General features: G+C 35.6%; 2 protein-coding genes across 3 annotated transcripts in view; one reads left to right on the top strand and one right to left on the bottom strand.

The window, feature by feature from the left end:
- Positions 1-961: 961 nt before the first annotated feature.
- On the bottom strand, positions 962-19,703 carry LOC129260991 (intraflagellar transport protein 74 homolog). Its single transcript, XM_054899017.2, has 12 exons — positions 19,540-19,703; positions 16,818-16,950; positions 16,304-16,402; positions 15,128-15,206; positions 12,008-12,122; positions 10,579-10,763; positions 8,985-9,140; positions 8,755-8,832; positions 8,046-8,129; positions 7,563-7,721; positions 5,964-6,131; positions 962-4,486 (listed from the first exon to the last, which is right to left on the bottom strand). Exons 1-12 carry the CDS (start codon positions 19,592-19,594, stop codon positions 4,283-4,285), a joined length of 1,515 nt encoding a protein of 504 aa, XP_054754992.2. The 5' UTR covers positions 19,595-19,703; the 3' UTR covers positions 962-4,282.
- The window catches only part of LOC129260974 (vacuolar protein sorting-associated protein 11 homolog), a 32,305-nt gene continuing 31,603 nt past the window's right edge, over positions 19,694-20,395 (top strand). The window contains exon 1 of one of the 2 annotated variants that reach the window (XM_064100352.1): positions 19,694-19,786. In XM_064100352.1, the coding sequence (XP_063956422.1) occupies positions 19,712-19,786 (75 nt within the window). In that variant the 5' untranslated portion in view covers positions 19,694-19,711. The remainder of the gene's footprint in view (positions 19,787-20,395) is intronic. The other variant, XR_010293754.1, reaches the window with a different exon arrangement.

Consider the following 20,395-nt stretch of genomic DNA (forward strand, 5'->3'; position numbering starts at 1 on the left):
CATATATGGTAGAAGTGAAAGGTTTGCAATAACCAAAAAAAAAAAATCATGCATCTGAAATATTTGTGCTATTTTTTGTATAAAAAGTGAAGAGCTTGTCATGCCTTTTTTAATGCATCAGGTATTTCAGAGGCTTTTCTCCTGAAACCTGATATTTGGTGAATATTGATGTTGATTTAAATTTTCTTCACACCAAAGGCAAATCACATTTTCATTTTTTCCTGCAAATTGAGGTGAATGGAACTAAACGAAATATACATTTTCAATTTTTACATTACATTAACAAAAAATACTTGAAATCAGAATTTTCTTTTATTTAAAAACAGCTTACTCCATGAAGATGCATGTAGATTTTATGTTTTGGGCAAATGTACAATGTCTGGAATATGTAAATCAACAAATTTATGAATAAAGTAAAAACAAATTAGACTAATACTGACTGATTGGAAAATTTTATTTTGAAATATATGTTTAGAATATATATGTACATATACATATTTTACAAATTATAATGTAATACATTTGACAATTTCAAATTACATCTAATAGCTTTTCTTCAGTAAATGAATACAGCAGAAACTGGAATGCTTTACACACTGGAAATAGTATAAATATATATATGACACTGCAAACACGGAAAATAAACAAATCAGGAATGAATTATACTCACACCAATGGATTTGGTTTGTACGTTAATTTCCACAGAATAAAGGAATGTAAATGGTCTTTGAAATCAACAATCAAATATCTTTCTAAATACAACATCCACTATCACTGTTGAGTATTATGACCTCGTAATGTATCTCAAATTTTAATGAGAATTACTTGGTTTAATTGTTTGAATGCTAACATAATCAAGCAAGTTATATTCTCTCCTATGCAGTTGTATCACTCTATCATCCAAAATGAAGCAACTGACATGCTGAACAAAAGGATTTGTATCTCTTAAACTTCTTGCACTTGTATTTTTTATGCTCTCCATCATAACGCACCTGTAATAGATAATATTTAGTAATGTTGCCAAGCAGTGATATTTTACTGTTATATGAATTTATTGTTTACAGGTAATTTATTATTTTATTGTCAGCATCAAAATAAAATCAGTTATCTACATGAACAAAAAATAAAGGTTCAATAATGCACAACAAATTAAATCAAATATTTTTCAGATTTGTAAAAAGTAAAGAGACAGCCTCAGTATATTTGTTATACATGTAATGGCATTAGGATTAAAATGACCCCAAACAAAAGAAAATTGCAAAAAGAATCACGCATAATAAAGATATTAATTTGTTTTTCAGAGCATGATGACATTACTCTAATACAATATATATAGAAGTGGAAAATGAGTGAATTGATCAACTATTTTGTTTAAAAAGATTATAAGAAAAATGGATGAGGTACTTGCTTATTATAAGAGGTTACAATACACACTGCGATACATAAACTTTTTTTCACTCTCTCTATATTCAAGACGATTCCATAGAAAGAGCCCAAGAAGAAAGATACTATAGTATCATGGGCCCTCGGCCTAGTGTCAGAAGGAGAACATCATCCTTTTTTTCACTCTCTCTATATTCAAGAGTGAAAAAATTCAATAAGAATATACATGTACACACATATGGTTCTGAAACATTTTCTTTCCAGGAATACTGGTGTAGGCATTTCATAAAGATGTTAATGAAGTTATGCACAACTTTACGAACTACTGGAACATGTTCTTGAGTGGAAAGTCACTTACATAGGGATTATCATGAAGCAAAAGAAAGGGTCAACAGTCATTCATAAAGTCACTCGTAACTTACAAACGGCTTTATGAAACACCCACCAGAGGCCCATTTCATCAAGGACTTGCTACTGTTGTAACTTTGCCATCATGGCAACAACTACCATGGCAACAGGGCTCAGCAGCCAATCAAAATCAAGACTTCCATGATGATTGCCATAATGGCAAAGTTACAACAGTTGCAAGTCCTGTATGAAATGGGGCCCTGGTGTTAGTGTCCTAATATGAGATACACCAAATTTTGCCCTTTGCAACCATAGGGTTGAATTTTCTGTAAAACTAATGAAAACAGTAGACCTTATATTCATTCAGTGTATGCTTCTTAACAAGGATTTTAATCTACAAAGATTGGATTTCAACAAAAGGGTTACCAGTCGTGTGTAAATGTCGGTAACTTACAAATTACAGCTACATGTATATGAAACACCCAAGCATAACGTAATAGCGTGATTAGGAATATTCTAAGAGTCACCACATATGGCTAAGTTTCGCTGACAAAGTTCTAATCCTATTTTAATCACACACTTTGATTCTAACTTTCTTTCATTTTACAAACATTTACAGAATGCACAAACACAGATTCTAAACAACTTTGCATCTATGCACTGCAAATCACTAATACTACATACTCGTAGGTCACAAAAACAAATCTTAACTACTTGCAGCTGGAAATCACAAGTATGTGCACAATCAACTGTGAGCCATTCGATGTCTAGTATTGTACAAAAAATGACGATGTAGGCACAAGTAAACAGACTTATGAACTTGATGCAGGTGTAATTACATGTGGTTCTTTGGATGCTTGTTCATGCATTCAAATTGCTATTCCTTAGTTGTCTTTCATGTTCTGGGGCCCGTTGCTATCAAACGCAACTCAAAAAATTGAACGCAACTTCATTTTCATTTTTCAACCAATGAAATGCCATATAAGGGGCTTGATCTTGATTTTTTTAGTTGCGTTTAAAGGCAGCACTTTTGGTAACCGTCTCCAGAAAAGAGTCATGCTGTAGGCACCTTGTCAAAACATCCCCCAGAAGAATTATTCCTCTTTTGCGTGAATTCCTGATAAATCCAAGCTGAAAACAACACAAGATCAAGTATGATCACATGCGCAGCGATGTAACTAAGATACCCAGCGTTTGGATGAGTTTGCCACTGCACAATGTATTATTAAGTGTGTATTAAATGTGTACATACATATTAGCACTAAAAAGCATAACACTTAAAGTAGCAAGTGTAATAGCGTGATTAGGAATGAAAATCGTAGTAATTACAACCTTTTCTTAACAATTAACAGCTTTGGGAATACTTTGAAAATTAAGGCACACAAGCTTCAGGTAGATATGTCCTGTTGATATACCTCACAATACAATCAGTTAAACATTTAAAACAGCATGAATTAATAACAGCATAAATTAATTACAGCATCATTAATTAAATTGACAATCACCAATATTCACTCAATTAGGTGAGTTTATCTAAGCACTGATGAAAAACCTCTTTTTCTTCCTGAATTCACAGAAAATATTGTTTGAATAGCACCACTCATGGATACTTTTATGTAGTGAAATCCTCCCATAAATTTTTTCTTTCTTTTTACAATATTACCTGTAAACTTGATCAAATTGTCATTTTCTATAGATAAACAACTTATCTAGAACAATGTCTGTGGGTATAGATGGCATGAATATGTATCACATCTTGAAAGAATAATTCTTTTTTTTTAAACTTACCAAACTTGGTGTTTGAGACCATTTCCTTTTATTAATTTGAATCTTTTCTTCAAGTGAAATTTGTTACAGAAATTTTCCGCACCAGAAAAAACTGCCTATGCGCTACTTTTGGTGTATGTTCACAAGATTTATTAAAAACTGAAAATATAATTTGAAAAGAAATAGACCTGGCTGACATCCAATGATGAGAGCGTCTTCGTGTTTTCAACTACCTTTACCAAACTATAACATTTAAGCATGTTGCATTGTGTGTTTGATCTGCAACTGGAAACTTCTGACACTCATATCTTAATCCCTCAAAACTATCAGTCTAATCACATTCTAAATAAACCTTCTGTACACGTAGTAATGGACATAGCAATCATGCATGTTAAAAACTGTTTCTTCATTCTTCTAGCTATTCTTATCAAGCACTGATGAGCATGATGTGCCTGGTATTGTCCTTTATATCGACTACAGATTTTCACACCCCTCTTACCATTTTCCCTTTCCAAAAACTCTTATGGTAGTCATGCTTCATGAATATTCTGGAGTTATGGACCTGGCCATCATACTATGGGACAGTTTCTTCATGCTTTCGGCCATCTTCTTGAACTCCAACCATTTATGGCTCTGGACAGTGTTTCTAAAGCAGAATGATTAAAGGTCAAACCCTAATGACCATAAAGTGCATTGGATTGTTCTTTACATCAGTGACTACAGAATTTTCTACTCCCTCCCCGTCCCCTTTCCAAAAACTCCTATGGCATCAGGTACCTATTTTTCATGAATATTCTGGGGTAATGGACCTGGTCGTCATGCTCTGGGAGAGCTTCTTCATGCTTTCGGCCATCTTCTCGAACTCCGACCACTTCTGGGTCTGGATGGAGCTTTCTGCAACAGACTGCCTAGAGGTCTCGTCCAGCCTGATCTCCAGGGTGTGGATATGACTGTGAAGTCTCATCACCTCATGCTCCTTCTCTGCAAGCTGATCCAGAGAAAATCATTCATTTAATAATAATAATAATAACGGTATATTTACCCAGGGTTGCCACTTCAGTAGTTCAGTTCCAAAAACTGTTCTCCCAGCGGGCCCTGCTATTATTGTTACCCGGCTAAGCTGGGCTACCTATTCAGGTGCACACAGCTTTTTGAGGAATTACTTCCTGCCAGTACCCATTTACCTCACCTGGGTCGAGTGCAGCACACTGTGGATGAATTCCTTGCTGAAGGAAATTTCGCCATGGCTGGGATTTGAACCCACGACCCTCTGTTTCAAAGTCCGAAGACTAATCCACTGGGCCACGACACTCCACATTTCTTTTCATTTTAGGATTGCTTGGAAAATGTGACCAGTCACCCCAGAACTAACAATAAGTCGCCCAAAATGAATTTTCTTTAGTTTGAATAAGCACATATCCTTACCTTTAAAATGATATATAATTTGTCAAAATTGATAAACAATAACCCACTCAAACACTTGAATGAATGCAGAAGAAGCAGAGTGAAAGCTTCAGAAAATACAAAGAAAACAACCTTTGAAGTTCGTGTTTACTCAAGCATGAGATGTTTGCACTCACTCAAGCATGAGATGTGCACAATGTGCAAATGTCAACAAAACTTCCAAGCAGTCCACAAAACTTGAGTCAAAGAAACTCTTGTATCTTGTTTTCTAATCAACTTTACAACTTGAAATATTTACAGTATAAGAGATACTCCTTCAGATAAGTTAATTTTTTAATTTTGGCTTTTTGAAGACCAATTTACTATTTTGGCAGTTACAGAGAACCTTCCCTGGCGAATTATTGGTGGTTTTGGGGTGGCTGTTCACAAATGTGCTTGAACAGGATATGAATAAGGTTAGGATCAAAAGTTGGTTTACAACTTATTTGTGGTTGATTTGGGTAAACTTATGTCACAGGAGACACACCAACACATATTTGTATTAGATCAATAAACAATTTAATATAATATAAACAAGCAAATGCTCCTGTGCAACACAAGTCAACCAAAAAGTCAGTAAAATGCATGATAAAACACAGAAAAAATATACAAATCTACCATGACGTACAAGGATTTGACTAACGTACTCACATCAAAGGAACATCAAAGAGAGGGAGAACGGTACCACTGATGTTCTTAAGTGTGAATAGTTCTAGCTTGTTCCGAAAATGAGTCATTGTAAATTTGTTTTATATCCATCTGCATCATTCCTCATAACATCACATAAAGAAATAATAAAGAAAGAGAAAATTACAGCTTCAATTATTTTTATCGTATTTTTTGGGAGCACCAGTTAAGTGCAGGATGTACATAGTGGTTCAAGCTGCCAGGTGCAGTTCACATCCAATGACAATGCCTTTTTTAAATTGGACTCAACAGGGCTTATATCTTGAATAAAAAGCCATGAAAAATTACTCCTTACTTGAATTTATATAAGAGTAAATATCAAAAATAATTTTTACCTGTTTTTGAAGGTCAGAGACATGATCAACAAGCAGCATCTTATCCCGCCTGAGCTGAGCGTTCTCCTGTTCTACCCCGCCCTGTCTGCCTTCAAGCTCGGCAAGTCGACTCTTAGTTGTGTTATGGGTCAGGATGTTGTGGGTTTGTCTCTCGTCCTGCTTCGACAGCTGATTGGAAAAATGTCAAAATGAATGATTTCACATGATTCAACTTCGGCTGCCCTTTTTATTTCAAGCAAATATACATTACTGAGTCAATGTCAGCATGTTTACAATGATTTAACCTAGGATAACTTCTGCATGAAATAAATCATAAGAAATACTGTGATAAGTTAAGTTGGGTTAAATACAAGCTTTGACAAGCATTTTAATTTCATACTTTCAAAGACTGTAGATTTCACCTTCCTGAATTGATAGATACAGGATATTGACCCTCTTCTGTTTTCTGAATCTGTAATATGTATAGGATATTTTACTATCCCCTCCCTTGCCTGCTGCCACCTATCACACCCATAGATATGTTTTGTTTCATTCTTGTTTTGCCTTATACCCCCCCCCCCCATTGTTTACATTTTATTTTACCAATTTTTTTGTTACTACTTCATATCATAAGTTTTTCATGGGGTAATTAGAGGGACAGACCTCGATAGGTCAATGGCCTCCTGCCTGCCCCCTCACATCCGCCTCATAACAGTTTTGCCTTGCTTTGTTGTTCAGGGTTCCTACAGAAATTTGAAAATTGCTAAATTGCTGCTTTTGTTATGTAGAAATTGGGATGTCACAAAACTGGGAAAAATGGAAATAATGAACACCAATTATAATAGCAGAGTATGAGAGTTGTGAGACACGACAAACTGGAAAGCTCCCATAGCCAAGAGGTAAAAAATTCCATGACTTTTCACAAATTTTCCAAATTCCCTTACTTTTCCCTGACCAAAAATTTTTCCAGGATTTTCCATGACTGGGAGAACACTGATTGTTTTTGCTTGTTCTCTGCATATCCTCTTGTATATAAGTTATAATATTTCGATATGTTGTTTGTAATTTTTAAGAGATGTGAAATAAATTGAATTGAATTGATATTTATGACCGAGAAAATGCACAAGATAATTTACTATCATTCTGTCGTACTGATGATATCATCTCTATTTTGAATATTACAATATCAATCAAATTTTATATTGCAATTAAGCCCTTCTTTACCAGGCAAATGACTCTGCATCGGGCAAAAAAGTCTGGAACAATGTGATAAAAATTCAAGCTTGTAAGATCAATCATTGACATAGCTCCTACCTGCCCTTATATGCTAGAGCTCCTGTGAGTTCTGAGCTGACCGGGCTTGCCCCTTAAATTGTCGGTGAACGGAGCAGCAGGTAGGAGGGCACCAGCCCCCACCAGGATCTAGCTAGGAATTCCAGTGGGTGATACAAAAGTGTTCTCTTTGAAATTATGTACTCGGTTGTATTTGTTAAGACCTCTTTTTTATTTGTTCATATTTGCTGTTGTTTGTATATCCAAAGGAACTGTTGCTGGGCTAGCGCCATGAGTGTCTCTGGATGGTGAGTGCGCTCAACAAGATATCACAATTATTATTATTACCTGCTTCATAAGGTGTGCTACTCTTTCTCTCTCCTGCTTGAGGGATTCTCTGGCCTGGTCAAGATCAAACTTGAGCTGTTTCTCTTTATCCTTGACGGTGACAAGCTCGGTGATGTGCGTGGAGTGACGCGTGTCGCGAGACTCTCTCAGCATCTTTTCCTGTATACGGTAATGACAGCTGGATTTGATACAGTGCTTTTTTGCCAGAAGATACAAAGCGCAGCTGTTACTACCCAGCCTTTAGCCTGAGCTACCACTTTATCAGCAGTGCTCAGTGTATTTAACAAATTAATTCTCCAAGTTTACAGCAGAGTGACCAAAAATGAATACCATATGAACATGAAATCATTGCTATCATTATAATTGTTGTTCATCATCATCATTATTATAAGATTATCATCATCATCGTCATTGTCATTATTTATCTTTTTTTTTTTTACAAAATACACTATATGTTGTTAATGATAACAAGAATATACTCACCCTGTCCAGTTGTTTTTGTAGTTCTAATACCTGAGCTCCCATCATAGCATTCTCTTTTACTAGATTATTTACATCCTCAGACATCTAACAATAACAGTGAAAAGAGAAGGTGGAAAATTATAACGGTATCATTTGTTTCCCATGTCATAAGTTTTATTTAATTGCAGTCTCCATTATCCTACATGTTTATGTTACTAGTACCCCCCCCCCTTAGTATTGTGACGGGATAGTGAAGAGGAAATTTATTAAATTCAACATTTTGAATATTGTCAACAAAGATAATGAAAAAAAATACACAAGATATAACTGAATCATCTCTCGAAAATCTATATACAACAATGAGATATGCATAAAGCCACATAAATAAAAACAAATTAATAAGTGTTTGGTACCGCAAAGTCATAAAATAGCCTTAAAATGAACATACTGAAGCTTTACGACATGCACTCGTCGGAGTAAAATCGCATGAATGACCAGACCACTAGAGCGTAACAATATATAATAGAACTAAAATAGACAATGAACGCTAAACGACGAGCTGTGATTGGCTGTCAAATTATTTGAATTACAAAACTGCAACAGACACTGGTGTTGCCATATGTAGCTGTTGATTGTAATTCCACTGTATTTCACACAAAGTGAGAGGTGTTGTGATTTGCTTGCAATAACAAAAAGAAATGACTCATAAAAGAAAAGAGCAATGACTTACTTTGCTTTTTAGAAATCGATCTTGCTCTGCTTTCATCTCAGTCTCTTTCAGTTTCCGCTGCAATTGTCTGATCTCCTCCTGTAAGGAAATAACACAATGAAAAGATATTGGTCATATTTAGGGTCGCATGCGTTAAAGTCATGCATAACTTACAAATAGCTTTATGAAATGATAAATGACAAAAATTTGTCAAATTTGAGAATATATTTAAAATCACCACGCATTTTTACCCTGAATTCATTGACGGCTTGATCTTGTATGGATGCTGTGCTGGAGTAATATTTGTCCTCCATTTCCTGTAGTTGGGTTTGGGTTTTCAGCAGATCAGTCCTCTTTTCTTCCAATGCAAGCTGGGTTGCTCTCAAAGTATCAGCCTTCTGTTGCACCTGAAAATAAAAAATACCCTTGCATAAATTAGACAATGATTTCCATTCACCAAAGGAGAGAATGAGAAGATATCTCTGTAAAGGTAATGACTTGAATTTTTCAAATTTGTATTGATTTTCTGATTGTTCACATACACTTGTCAGCACTTGACTGAGGGGTATGTTTTTAATGAACACAGTGTCAGCTTTCTTTTTTTTTGCATCATCAACCCTAATTAATTCATTCTTTTCACATCTCTGTATATAACAACCCAAGAACAACACAATTTCACTTAAAAACCAAACAAAAAGTAATAAAATAATTATTGTAAATTGTTCATGTCTGCCATATGTGACAGTCAGAGGTTAGGGGGCACTTAAAAAGAGTTTTGACTTTAATACAAGTAGTAATTTAATTCTAGTTTTATATGAAATTAAACAAAGGTAAAACATGCTATTTGAACCAATGAGATTGCAAATCAAATTTTGAATGCTCATTAGGAACTCAAGCATGACTTTCGGCCAAACCAAACGCTCTGTACATTACTATTTTCATCCAACTCCAGTTCCCTAGTTATTCCCAAATCTACGGAGGCATGGGGGGTACAGGCTTTTGCACACACTGGCTCATTTCTCTAGAGTGATCTCCCTCTGGTTATCTGAAAATGAATTTCTGTTGACCTTATAAACATTACCTGAAGACACATCTAATCATTGCTTCTTATTCTTAATTGTCATAACTCCTTCTTTAATTATTATTGCATATAGTATATTTTTTCTCACTCTTTCTTTTATTGTGGATTGGGCACTGCACAGAGCGGATTCGGTGCATCATAACTATTATTATCAATATGACTTCATTATTCCTCTGCAAAGCTGCCAAGTTGTATTTTGCATTTTCAGTATTCTTATCCCCCAAAATCAGTATTTTGACAAAAAAATCATTATTTTTACCTTGTGAGATAAATATTTTGTTCTTTTCCCCAAAAAAGTGTATTTCATAATAAAATGCTTGGCGCACTCGCCCATCACGGCGCTCAAGCTGCATGCAAGCTAAAATGTGCACTGCTCTTGCAGATGAAAAAAAAACAACATTGAAACTTGTGTATATCTCACCCTGGTTTTTACAAAATGATTGAAAAAAAAACAAGTTACCTGAAATTACATTGATCTAATAACCATATTTGTGTACGTTTTATGAAATAGAGACATATAGAGATGATTTTTCTCAATAAATTTCGATTTTTTTTTTTTTTAATACAAAAAACGTATTTTTTAAAGAAAAAACGTACTGCCATATTTTGGTTGCAAAAACGTACTAAATACGGAAAAATCGTACTACTTGGCAGCTCTGCCTCTAGTTTAACCACAGTTATCAGTACTGCCTTAATATACCTTCCAATTATATCATACACTCTTTTTTATTCAAGAAATTAATCATAATTCATTTATTCCTCACCTCTGACTCAAGCATCTGAATACGATGTTCTGCGGTAGACAGCGATGAGGAACCCTTCTCTAGCTCTCCCCTTGCCATGGATATCTGCTGTTCTCTATCGTGTATCTCTCGTTGTATCATCTCGTTCTGTTTCTTCAGCTGTACAACCTCCTCCACCAGGAGTTTCTTTTCACGATGGTGACTGTCTGTAAAAGTGAAATTTCAAGAAGAAAAAAAACTGCTAAAAATCTCAATGTTAAACTCTCCCAAAAATATATCCATATGAAATCTATTGATACAATTCATGTATGACATCATGGCAAATCTATACATATACAATCTATCTATATGCGGGACCTTCTTGAAATAATTTGTCTCTGATTCGTGCATCATACGATAAGGTTTGTTCTTCTGCTCTAATTAAAACAAACTTATCGTCAGGGTGAACTTCCCCATTAAAGATGGAGTGAACTACCCAACACCGTGTGGTCTCTCAATAAATGTGTGTTATAAATAGATAGTCTCAAAATTTATCATTTGAGAAAACTATATGTAATACAGATAATAAAGTAGCCTATACTTTCTCTATGTTAGGATATTAATATGATTTTCAAAGGAAAAATACATGTGTTGTTACTTGGTAACATAATGTTTGTGCTAGGAATGTATCGACTAGTGAAGTTGTGTGTTATCATTCAACTGGTCATATATAACAAGACAACACTGCTCAGAATATTGCATTATGGGTAATAATCCTGGTCAGATATGAGCAGTTAAAAGGACAAGTCCACCCCAACACAATGTTGATTCAAATAAAAAAATAAAAATCCAACAAGCATAACACTGAAAATTTCATCCAAGTCGGATGTAAAATAAGAAAGTTACAGCATTTGAAGTTTCGCTTAATTTTACAAAATAGTTATATGCACATCCGGTTGGTATGCAAATGAGGGAACTGATGACATCACTCACTCACTATTTCTTTTGTATTTCATTATATGAAATATTATAATTTTCTCATCATTGTCCAGAAAAAAAGTTTTATTTCTCCCGGAACATGTGGCATTACCATTGTTAAACAAGTTATGGTTCAGTCAAGTTGGTCCTTATTGTCAAATCTGTAAAAATTGAAATATTGTATAATTCAAACAATAAAAAACAAAAGAAATAATGAGTGAGGGACATCATCGATTCTCTCATTTGCATGTGGCTAAATTGTGCCTATAACTATTTTGTGAAAAATAAGCGAAACTTTAAAATGTCATGACTTTCTTATTTCACATCCGATTTTGATGAAATTTTCAGCATTATGCTTGTCTGATTTTTCTCTATTGATTCAAATCAAAAATTTTCTGAGGTGGACTTGACCTTTAAAGACTTGAGGTGGGGCCATGAAGGCCGCCGGTTTGTAGGCCTTTCCCGACTAATGGGACCATGTGTTGCTATTTACCTGATAACATCCTGACCTTGCCATCCAGTCTCTCTTTCTCCGTACTGACCATGTCCAAGTTTGATTCTTTCCTTCTCACTTCAAGGTGTAGACTGTCAACATCGGACTGAAGATCCTGACAATTAAAGCAGTCACAAAATAATCACAAATTTGAAGCATTATGACAATTAAATACAACTGTTTCTCATACATAATGCTAACTTGAGTGAAATGTTAAACTACAACCCTTCTTATTAATTGGGTAAACCACAGTCCTCATCCATTTTTTTTTCTTATCAATTTTTAAATATTTGTGTGTGTGTGTGTGTTCTCACTTGATCTAGAACTCTATTGAGAACTGCAGATTCATGTGAATTCCAGAGAAGTACTTAATTAGCTTAAGTAGCTTTACTACATTAGACACCCCCTAAACTGGGGGCAGATCCAGGATTTTCCAAAAGGGGGGCACATTCATTTTCCAAAAAAAAAGTCCTCACTTATAAATGATCGACATATTATTGTTTAAAATATTTGCTGTCAATCTCAAAAGGGGGGGAGGAACACTTGTGTACATGGGCGGAAATCCCAGGGGGGACAGGGGGGACGTGTCCCCCCTACTCAAAATAATAGGGGGGACACAATATCAAATGTCCCCCCTACTATTTTTGGTCTTTTATGATGTTAAGAAATACATTATTCTAAATCGAAATAAAACATGTATTTTGGGAAGAGATGACCTTACTTTGGCGATGATAACATTTTTTTTGCTTGTCAAATTTTCCCGCCCCTTGTCCCCATAGGCGGATCCAGGGGGCCGAGGGGCCCGCCCCCCCCCCCCTCTTGGCGGAGCAAAAAAAGAAAAAAGGGAAAGAAAGAAGGGAAAAAGGAGGGAAAAGAGAGGAGGAAAAGAAAAGAAGGACGACGAGTGCATAAAATAAGATGAGGGGAAGACTTGGAAAATAAAAAGAATCTTTCGTGCCACTATATAAAATTTTCGCTCACTCTTCGCACTCGCATTGCCTGTTAGGTGAATTACATATCTTGTTCAATATGGAGTTCGAATATCAAGTTTGAAGTCAATATACAAAACATATTTCACCTCGGACATCGAACTTTCATTAATTTGTGTAATTTACAAATTGGTTTTTAAAAAGTGCTCTGTAAAAATGTCAGTTTTATGGTCTGAATGTTAACATTTGCTGCTTGCGCTGCGCGCTCGCAAATTTTGATTTATCAGGTACCTATTATTTTCGTGTATTCCATAAAGTTTTCAAAATATTCCTTTTCAGGTCTGATTGTCAAGACGTATCAGCTAGCGCGCTGTACGCTCGCATTTTGATTGGCGAGTTATATGAATGTTTCAATATTGATTATACAACAAACTACTTAAAATCCCCTTTTCATGACAGTTTATCAAAAATTTTAGCTCGCGATTTGCGCTCGCATTAATGGTTAAAAATATATTAAATGATGCATCCTATTCATAATAAAAAAAGTGAAATGTCCAGTTTTTAAGCCATGATATCATCAGATTTCGCACCTTCATTAGGCATTAATAAATATGATATTGATTTAATAATTAAATTTTCCCTTTTGTTTCATCTCGCGCTTAGCAAGAGGAATAGGAAGATAGTCATCATTTACATATGTTGTCATGTCGTAAGGATGTCCCGGTCCTATGTCAAAACTCAAAGTAATAATAATATCAGCTCTTTTTTAAGTGCGATCTATATCTACCTTACAATTTTTCTACAAAGTGCTTCAAATATAAAGCTGAAATTGACTTTTTTTTCAGATCGGAATATCAAAGTTTCATGATTTTCATGATTAAAGTTGTATTTAGAATGCCTAGATTATAGGTCTAAATATGAAACACGCTCGCGCATATTTATTCAGATACTCAACTTGTTTACTTATATACCTATTCTGCTTGAGTTACAAAAAGTGCTTAGAATTTCCAATCTTTAGGTGAAAATGTCAAAAAAAAATCAGCTTGCGCTTCGCGCTCGCATTATTTGATTGTCAAATGCTACTTTAACAGGTATCTTTTCCATCAGTTCATTTCTGCTCGCGCGTTGCGTTCGTATCTTTTTCAGGATAACAAACATTGCCCCTTCAAAGAAACAAACAAAAATCAACTTCGTGCTGCCGATCGGGGAAAATATGGCTGAAACAAATTTCCGCCCCCCCCCCCCCTATTGGCGAAGGCTGGATCCACCCCTATGTCCCCCCTACCTTTTGGGAGAGATTTCCGCCCCTGCTTGTGTAAGAATAGAGTATCAAGGTGTGATGTCATCAATTTTCCAATTTTGCATTTCAGCATTTTTGATACCATTTTTGGGTAAAGTCAATATATCATCGGCCTGGTTTCTAACTTTTAGAACCAGGCCAATAATACAGTGTACATTGACTTCAATGGGACTAATTATGTATTAATGAGGTCATATCTCAGGCCCCCATGGACTGGTTCCCACCAAATTTTTAAGGTGGAGGTATTTCATCATGCTCTAACAAAATATGGTATCAAATATGCGGAAATGCAAAAAAAAAATTTGTGACGTCATCACTTCGGAACTCTATGGCATATCTATATTGAAAATATTGACTGACTCTCAATGACTCTCTTAAGGGGGGCACGTCCCCTAGATTTGACACTGCCCTTAATAAACACTGGTTGTAATAAGAGACAGATTCACTTTGACCATTTATTAAGCCAAGGCCAGGGTTTATACATGGACAAGAAAATAAAGCTTTCATCATGAATAAATTGCAAAAACAAACCTTGATAAAGCACTTTCCCGCAATGTACATTATACTAATCATGGCAAGTTAAGGATCATGCCACAGCATATCAAAAGCAAAGAAATATACATCATTGACATACGTTTCAAGGAACTAAATCCCAACTTTTAGGATTAGAACATTATTGCAGATATGTAATGCTGGATGTTTTTCGTGGGCTGGAAATAGTCCAGAGCGTACAAAATCTGCACAATCTCAGACATTTATAAAAGGGTCTTCCTTTGGACAGGTTCTTCATTCACCTCAGGAAGCCAGAGGACAACAGGCAAAAAAAATCACATTAATGAGTTGTTAGTTCCAGTATTCATTTATTACAAGTTTTTAAACTGAATGACATACCTTGAGTCTATGCAGCATCTTGCTAGCTTCTTCAGTCATCCTTGGTTGAAGTTCAGTTGCTTTCTTGGCTTGGTCTCGAGTACAGAATAGTCAAGGTCAAAGAACATAGTGTTAACATTTCTTTTCAAATTTCCTCACTGATATAACATATGACCTTATGTCTTACTTATGACACAAAAAGCTCCATATAATATTTTGTGTTGAAGTATGGCATGGGAACCAAACTCAATTGATGAATGTCCATTCACATCTAAATAATGTTTCCAATAATAGCCTATACAGTGCGTCCCACAAAAAACGAAACCAAGATTAATCGATGATTTATCATAACTTACTCACAAATAAAATAGACAAACGACCTACCATTGTAAAGCTTAGAATCTCCCGTTTCATCTGAAATTATTAAGATTATTTCTCATTCACGCATGAGTGAGCAAAAACAATTTGAAGAGGGGATACCAAAAAGTCACTTGGCGGGCTGTATCTGGGTTTCAAAAAGAAAACCACATTTAAAAAAGTTCAATATCTGCTCTTTAATATGATACCTCAATTACAGAAAATGGTAAAAAAATAACAAAGTTCTGGTTATTTGAAATACGGCTTGAATTTCAATAATTTCATAAAATTTAGGGGTTTTACAGGCTAGCTTTCAGACTTGCTTGACACTCCGTTTTGTTGACGATCAGCCATGCATTAAGTCTGTTGTTAAAAATGCGATGGCTTATGTGGGAAACGGGCGAAAATGCGTTTATTTATTGAAATTATGGAAATACAAGCATTGATTCGAGGGTACAGAACTTTTTTACTTCTTGACCATTTTGTGATTAAGGTATCAAATAAAAGAGCAGATATTGAACTTTTTAGGCATGTGGTTTTCTTTTTGAAATTCAGATACCCCCAGCCAAATGAGTTTTTGGTATCCTTTCTTCAAATTGTTTTTGCTCACTCATGCGTGAATGAGGAATAATCTAAGTAATTTCAGATGAAAGAGGAGATGCTAAGCTTTACATTGGTAGGTCATTTGTCTATTGTATTCATGATTAAGTTACGATAAATCATCGCTTAATCTCGGTTTCGTTTTTCGTGGGACGCACTGTATATATTTTTGCAAAGTGGTGTGAAAAACTTATATTTTTTTACATTTACATAATTTATCTTTTTTTTCACAAAGGATATAGAAAATTGGCTTCCAGCTCCAGGAAGTAGATCTGCTGTTGTAGATTTTTGATGTATTCTGCTTCCAGGTTGTCATAGTCCGATCCTTTGGTAGATTTCCTGAGAATGTAGAAATAGATCATTTTAATGATGTTCTCACAAATACTTCTTTTAACCCCTCAAGATGTGCTTTATGGAGGCTGCTTTGAAATGAAAGGTCTAATCGACATATATTTTGACCATACTTCAAAACAACTTGCATAACAGAGCCTTGGAAAAACGCTTTAGCCGTATTTCATTAAACATAGAAAACATCATTACAACATGTACTATCAAGAAAAGAAAAATCCTTGTTGAAGTAATGATCTTTCATACATAGATAACTTGAAATTCTTCTCTTAGTCTTTAAAAATTTGAAATATTATCAACTTAAAAGTAATATGGATTTAAATTCATTTGAACACAGAAAAGAACAGAATTTGAATGATAGAGAAAAACCACACACTAATTCAAGAAAGAGAACTTGAGGACGTACATCGTTCCGGAACCAGTTCCAAAATTGGCTGCAATATTGGCCGAGGATCGCTTTGTCAGACTTCCCATGCTTCCACTGCGTCGAAGTGAAGATCGTCCCGTTCCTATGGTTCCTGTACCGGAAAAACTGGGTCCTGTATTTTGAAGAAAAAAAAACCAGATACATTGTGAAAGTGCTTTGTTGATGAAACATGGAGTAACCGGTAGTGCTTTAGATATGTCAGAGCTAATTCAACATTGGCCTTGTCAATGTCAATGACAATAATGAGACGATGATCAAAACATGCACAGTTCTAGAATTCTAACTGAAAATAATCTCATGCTTTCCTCATCTTTTATTGATCAATTCCCTATACCAACCTTGGTTTAAGCACTGAAATCCCCCCCCCAAAAAAAAAAACATTTACGAGAATGTTGTTTATAAAATCTTATATGAAATTAGTGTCTTGTTGTGGTGATGTGCTGGCATACGAGAATAAAATTGACTTTCACTGTGTCACTGTCAGTGTTGTAAATCGTAAATTGTGCTCTGCCATCTTAGCTGTCTTCCAGCTCAAAATCTACTGAAATTAATGTTGGTATTTTTCAACAGGTCAGCGTGTACATCTTGGACTTTTCCTAGCTTGTTACCGACTACGCACACGTCCACACAACTGACTAGACATCTAAGTATGATAACGTGCCCCAAGTCTATGCAGTGCCCCTTCTCTGTGCATATGCTAATCACAATTTCTGCGTGATTCTTATAAAGAAGATAAAGAACTATTATAAACTTTACACCAAGTCACCAGCAATATATTTGACAGATATTCATTAAGAAAAACTCAAAACAAAATGGTGGAAATTTTTTTTTTCAGGCATTTCATGGGACGGCCTCAAAATGCACCCTGCCCTTTCTCATCAAAATCCCCAAATCGTGTGTGAAGTGAATGTGTGCACAGACATGCCACACCAAAACAATTTTTTGTCCAATCTGAAAATGACTGGCCGATGTTGTTTTTCCAATATTTCTCTCAAATTTTCATGATAATTTTAGCACACTTTTCACTTATTCATAGTAGGGTGTCTGAAGCCACACTGAAAAGTGTCAGCATAAAACAGGCTAATTTAGGGGAAGATATGGCACATTTTTTCAGGGCAGTTCAGGCTACTAGAAAAATGTGATCTGAATTGATTATTAACTTGTGTTTGGCATGTATGGAAAGAGAAAATTCAGGGGCTTCTTTTGACAGTAAGGACAAGTTTATATGATCATTTTAAATAAGGATTTAGAGATAAATTGCAAACCCTTATTTTTGTGTGTGTTGAGATTGCCATTTCTCCATGCGTTTTCTATGGGAAAATGAAATTTCTGTTTTGCACATATTTTTTCACTTTGTCGCAATTTTTCATTGTGATCTGGTTTCCAAATCTTTATAAAAATCATACCATCAGATAGAGCATAAAAAATCCTATTGGACTCTTTATGGACAAGTTTTTGGCATTAATAATAAATTCATAACAGCTCTCGGAAGCTAAAAATTTGGATTTGTGTGTGTCCATTTCTTAACTACACAGTCTATGGCAGAGAAATGCTGAAAATTTACCTAATTTCATTCTTCTTTTTTGCAGCCAATAATTGGATTTTTTTCAAAAATGTTACATTTTTGTCAGTCTGAAGGTCATTTCTCTTCAAATTCACCAAAAAAATGTGATATTTTCTTGAAATAAGAAAAATATTTTTTTTTCTCCAGACACCCTATTCATAGACGTTAAGGCCACCGCACACCTTACGACCCGACCAGTCGCCGACTGGCTTGCGACTGGGTGAGGGGAGATGTGACGTCACAGCTCTTGTCAGCTTCGAGTCGCAGACCGGTCAAAGACAAGTCGCAAGGAAAATCGGAAGGATTTGACATGTCGAATCCTTATGACTCGATCGCAAGCTCAATCCAACTTCCAACCAATCAGACAGCAAGTTGCACGACGCGTATATGATAAACAACGCGCATACGCAGTAGTAAGCGCACTTTCTCAGTTGCTATGCCAAAAAGCAAAAAGCAAAAAGCGCATGCGTGAGTCGCAGATCGGATCGCAAGGTGTGCGGTGTCAAGGCTTATGACTGCCTTGCGACTCATCTCCCCTCACCCAGTCGCAAGCCAGTCGGCGACTGGTCGGGTCGTAAGGTGTGCGGTACGTGGCCTTTAGATTTAGTATAAAGGCCTCACGTCAGGCCTAAGTTAAGGCTATAATCTTATATTAATAGATCTAACTTAACTTAAGTTAGATCTAACGTTAGATCTGTCTAAGTTAGGAATTAGGTCTGTAACTTGTCAAGTCATGTCAAGTTTTCGTAAATTATGTAACTATTGTAAGGAACATTTGATTAATTATCCATTAATTTTTGTTGGCTTCCTTTTTTGTGAAGGAATTCATATCAAATCTTAACAAAACAGCTCAAGTGGGTGGTTATGTTTGCAGCTGTAAGAAACGCTAGACCGTCTCTGCTCTGGTAGTTTGGAAAATTGGCGGTTAACTTGAGCTAGCTAATATCCACTGCTGACTCAACCTAGGCCTAGCCCGCCGAGCGCCCAGCCCGCGGGCCCGGCTCAGGCCTCAGCTTTAGGCTGGCTCTGAAGTCTGAGCTCTGCACTGCTGCAGCAATTGTTGCAAATGCAAACAATCTGGCAAAAAATTATATTCGATGCCGCATAAATACGCTTACAAATTGCAGAATATAATACCTTTTGAAGACCTTGTCGGACTTTTGAATCTTGCCATACTTGAAATGGACGTCATCTTTGTAGAGATTCGCAGATATTTTAATTTTTAGGTCTGCAAAAATGTAGCTTTGCCTCTGGCTTTGGAAAGCGTTACTGGCAACGGGAATCCACGGAGGTACCAGGTCAAAGGTTAATGGGGAGGGGCCATCGCGCAGCCAGATTGACGACAACTAATTTCTATTCTGTCTACAAAATGGCCTTTTTGCAGGTAATTTCACTGGCTATTCGATTCTTATCGTTTGGTATAACTGTTATAGTTCTTCTTTTCTCATTAAAGACTGATTCTGTATTGTGCACTTAATCTATCGTCCTCTTCCCGACAGGATTTATCATGTTTTTATTGTACAGTCCCATTTGTATGATTTTTACGTTTGTTCTTTTTAAATTTTGTTTCAATTTCATCCTGTCTCCAATTTCTGTTTACCTGTCGTTGCCCCTTTTCCTCCTACTAGTTTGCCATTACATTTCGTCTATTTTTTTTCACGGATTCATCTTTGCGTACAATACACATTGCTTTAAGAATATAGATCTACACGATCTAACGTTAGATCTAATTAATTGAATTGAATTCTGCTGCTGAATGAATTGCAATGAGTGTGATAAATTTTGATGGGTGATTGATCAATGTAAAACTAAAAGATGAAACTGATAATGATGATGATGATAAAGATTGTCTTGATGATGATAAAGATTGTATTGATGATGATGATGATGTGATGATGATGATGATATGATTGATGATGATGATGTCGATGATGATGATGATGTCGATGATGATGATGATGTAATGATAAAGATGATAATGGTTTTGATTGTA

The sequence above is a fragment of the Lytechinus pictus genome, chromosome 1 (assembly GCF_037042905.1).
Source record: "Lytechinus pictus isolate F3 Inbred chromosome 1, Lp3.0, whole genome shotgun sequence".
NCBI classification, from domain to species: Eukaryota; Metazoa; Echinodermata; class Echinoidea; order Temnopleuroida; family Toxopneustidae; genus Lytechinus; species Lytechinus pictus.

Excerpts from the sequence above, each read along its gene's own strand:
- LOC129260991 (XM_054899017.2), bottom strand. The coding sequence starts at position 19,594 with ATGACGTCCATTTCAAGTATGGCAAGATTCAAAAGTCCGACAAGGTCT. Across the intron at positions 9,141-10,578 it reads TTCAGATGCTTGAGTCAGAG|GTGCAACAGAAGGCTGATAC; the intron begins GTGAGGAATAAA and ends TTTTATTTTCAG. Across the intron at positions 4,487-5,963 it reads TCTCTGACCTTCAAAAACAG|CTTGCAGAGAAGGAGCATGA; the intron begins GTAAAAATTATT and ends TCTCTGGATCAG.